Consider the following 2,178-nt stretch of genomic DNA (forward strand, 5'->3'; position numbering starts at 1 on the left):
AGAGGGCCCATTCACTAGCCCAGCTATTAGTGATCTTGGACGTGAAGGACTGGACGAGCGCGGAGGAGTTGTAGGGAAGAGGGGACCGAAGTATGGCGGGGAGGTCGGCCAAGGCACTGGAGAGGCCACGAGCGGCGGACTTAGCTCCCCCGTCTGCAAGCTCATTGCCCACGACACCTTCGTGACCCGCGACCCATCGAAGCTCCAGCCGGTAGCCTAATGGGCCACGCTCGCGCTTGAGAGCCTTCGTAAGGCGCACGAACTCGTCGACTAAATGTTGACCGGAGTGAGCAGCGGCAGTCGAGGGCGACTTCAGAGCGCTTTGATTGTCGATGTTAATGGAAGAGTGCACGCAGGCATCGGCTTCTGTCTGGATGAGGTGAATGCCGAGTACGAGTCCGACCAGTTCAGCCTCATACACAGTGTGGTGAGAAATCTTCCCCAGATGGAAGTGGAGCATCCGGGGGGCCTGTCCCAGCCGAAGGAGAACCGCCGAAGCACCAACCTTGCCTTCAATTGCGGAGCCGTCCGAGTAGATGCGAATCACGTTCGTCTGAGTGGCGTCAGATGCGACAGCGGCCTCCCTGGAGTCAGCGATAATGGTCGTGAATGGGAGCGAAGACCCGGGGCGAAGGGAGACAGGTGCGAGAGTCTCGATTCGATCAGGGACAATCCTGGTGAGGCGGAAGAGGTCATGGAGCGGCTCCCTGTGACGGGCGATGGAGATGTGCCGGGCACAGTGGCGCATGATGGGAAACAGCGGGTGAGATGTGGGAAGGGACGCAATTCGTACAGCAGCTCGAGTGCAAATCTTGTCCACCCAGTGCATGGTTGGTAGAAGATAGGCATGAGCGTCGAGAACGGTGGTGGGAGAGGTGCGGAGGCCACCGGTGATGGCAAGAGCACCAAGATGCTGAACGCGGGCCATAGCCTTGACGTGACCGACAGAGCCTGACAGACACGTTCCTCCGGTATCGATAAGGGGGGAGCACCATACATCAAGAGCATATCCCATCTTTGGTAGAGCGACTGCAATGAAAAGACGCCGTACCTGACCAGGCGACAAACCGCTAGATGGCTTGGCAAGGCGTCGGAGCTGAAGCGTCCAGTCCAAACCTCGCTTCACCGCGTACTGAGCCTGAACATGCCACCGAAGCTCCTGATCGAAGTGAGCCCCGAGATACTTCGCAGAGGGGGAAGACGGAACGATGGCGAGATCGGGGATGACCAGAGGAGGGTGAGGCATGACCTTATTTCGAGTGAAGTCGACAAGCGCGAGCTTCTTGGGTTCGAACCGAGAGTTGTGAGTCTGCGACCATTCGACCCCACCACCCGGGTGCTAAGGTAGCCTGGTCCTAAACCTAAGGCGTCACCTATAGCCAAACCCTAACCAAACCCAAACCAAGCCTAACCCTGTAGCTGAGGGTATCGGCGTATGAATGTGAGTACTAGGAGCACTTGTCCTAGGGGCACTAGCCCAGAGAGAATAATGGGTGAACTTGAGACCGTGGGCTTGGGGCTGGATACACCAGGACACAAGGTCACACTGAGTATGGCGAGAAGCAAAGGAGATCGAGTTCCGAGACTACCACTTCGAACCTTTACAAATGGTAATCGTAACCGATTGTAACATCCGAGTCTACTCCGATCATGTTGCGAGCAGACGTATGTAATGGTGTCCATAATGTGTCCATGTCTACTTCAAACCTTTGCAAGCAGACGTACGTAAGGGGGTAGCCGGGATTAGCGGCGTGCAATGAGGGGTGTACAAGGACCATAGTCCAGGGGGTCCTAGCCCAGCGAGTGTTGAGTGGATACAAGGACGTACCAGTCCAGGGAACACCGAGTCTCAAGGCTCGGTGAGGAGCAAGGAGATCGAGTTAGGGAACTATTCTACGATACAGGTAGTTCTTATATACATCCTGGGCTGACCCTTGAGGGCACGTCCTCACTGTACACTAACGAGTGAACACTACAGGAATCCTTCATGGATATCCAGTGGGTCCAGCAATGGGCACAATGGGTACAAACCGCTGAGTCAACATGCACAAGACTATTCTAGAACGTTCCAGACCTGATCACATGTCCCTACATCACGACCACAAGGTCACATGCCATCACGTGCCTACCACATGACTGGTCACGTGCCTATCCCTCTATCCATCCCACATCTCCATT

General features: G+C 55.7%; 2 protein-coding genes across 2 annotated transcripts; both read right to left on the bottom strand.

The window, feature by feature from the left end:
* On the bottom strand, nucleotides 1–214 carry STEHIDRAFT_45014 (uncharacterized protein; the record flags this gene model as incomplete). The annotated part of the gene is made up of 1 exon (XM_007311905.1): nucleotides 1–214. A coding segment is annotated over one exon (214 nt), but the record flags the coding sequence as incomplete, so codon positions are not given.
* Nucleotides 215–973: 759 nt separating this feature from the next.
* On the bottom strand, nucleotides 974–1,246 carry STEHIDRAFT_70092 (uncharacterized protein; the record flags this gene model as incomplete). Its single annotated transcript, XM_007311906.1, has 1 exon — nucleotides 974–1,246. A coding segment is annotated over one exon (273 nt), but the record flags the coding sequence as incomplete, so codon positions are not given.
* Nucleotides 1,247–2,178: the final 932 nt, after the last annotated feature.

This window comes from Stereum hirsutum, assembly GCF_000264905.1.
Source record: "Stereum hirsutum FP-91666 SS1 unplaced genomic scaffold STEHIscaffold_145, whole genome shotgun sequence".
In the NCBI taxonomy this organism is placed as follows: domain Eukaryota; kingdom Fungi; phylum Basidiomycota; class Agaricomycetes; order Russulales; family Stereaceae; genus Stereum; species Stereum hirsutum.